We start from the raw sequence: 1,122 nt of genomic DNA, 5'->3' as shown, positions 1-1,122 counted from the left end.
TGGAACCGCTTGTCCGACGGCGGGAAGGCGGGCGGCTTGGCAGGCGCCAGTGATGCTCCTCTGCCCGGGCCCCTCCGACGTTCACCTGGCGCCACCGAGAAAGCAGATGGGAAGAGGGCGCCCCCCCCCCCCCGATCACGCTTGGAACCGCTTGTCCGACGGCGGGAAGGCGGGCGGCTTGGCAGGCGCCAGTGATGCTCCTCTGCCCGGGCCCCTCCGACGTTCACCTGGCGCCACCGAGAAAGCAGAAAGCGGGCCCTCCCCCTGGAGGCACCGTGGGTGGGTGCGCCATGGCCCTTCTTTGCCCGGGTGCCGAAGCCCAGCGCTCCCCGCCGCCTCCCCCCCCCGGACCCGGGTGTGACCCCGACTCCTTCTCGCCCTGCTCCCAGACCTTGTGCGGCGCTGCGCAGACGAGGGAGGATTTGATGCCGCCACCCTGGACGAGACGGGGACCATGCTGTTCTTCAGAGGTAATGGCAGGGAGGGAGGACGGCAGGGAGGGAGGGGCCGCTCCCACTCTGATCCCCCCACCACCCCCGCGCCCCCAGTGCCGCCGTCCCTCCCATCTGTCCTTCCTTCGGTGGCTGAGCAGTGCGGGAAGCCTCGGCCAAGGCTGCTGGGGGGTGGCGTTTGGGCCCAGGGCCCACGAGGCTCTTCCCCCCACCAGGAAGGCCCCTGGAACGCCACCGGACGCCTCCCTTGTCACCGGGGCAGAGGAGGAGGGGGCGGCGGTGGCTCAGGGGGGGCAGGTCTCCCCGGGCACTGGGCACCTCCTCCTCCTCATGCTCCCCCCCCCCGCTCTTTCCCAAGGGGACCGTGTCTGGAAAGGGTTCCACAGCCCCGCCCAGCCCATCAGCGCTTCCTGGCCTCACGTCCAGGGCCCGGTCGACGCTGCCCTGCGGATCCACCACCTGGAACACCCGGAGAGTCATGACAACGTCTACCTCTTCCAGGTCCGTCCGTGGGCCTCTGTGTGGCCCTCCTCTTCTCCTCAGCCGTGTGGGGAGGGTGGGCTTCTCCCCTCCTCTGCCTTGGGGTGGGTAGGAGACCCTCCCTCCCCAGTCGGCCTGTAGCTGTCAGCAGCAGCAGCCATGTCCGGAGCCGGGCGTGGGCCTGGCTTCC

General features: G+C 70.6%; 1 protein-coding gene across 1 annotated transcript in view; it reads left to right on the top strand.

Annotated features, from left to right (window-relative positions):
* Positions 1-1,122, top strand: part of HPX (hemopexin) — an 18,857-nt gene that overhangs the window by 10,109 nt on the left and 7,626 nt on the right. The window contains exons 3-4 of the mRNA XM_015425007.1: positions 390-470; positions 811-953. Coding sequence (XP_015280493.1) covers positions 390-470; positions 811-953 — 224 coding nt within the window. The remainder of the gene's footprint in view (positions 1-389; positions 471-810; positions 954-1,122) is intronic.

Source organism: Gekko japonicus, unplaced genomic scaffold (genome assembly GCF_001447785.1).
Source record: "Gekko japonicus isolate JY-2015 unplaced genomic scaffold, Gekko_japonicus_V1.1 scaffold2237, whole genome shotgun sequence".
NCBI classification, from domain to species: Eukaryota; Metazoa; Chordata; class Lepidosauria; order Squamata; family Gekkonidae; genus Gekko; species Gekko japonicus.
The sequence above is the reverse complement of the archived record's forward strand: the minus strand, read 5'-3'. Positions and strand labels throughout refer to the sequence as shown.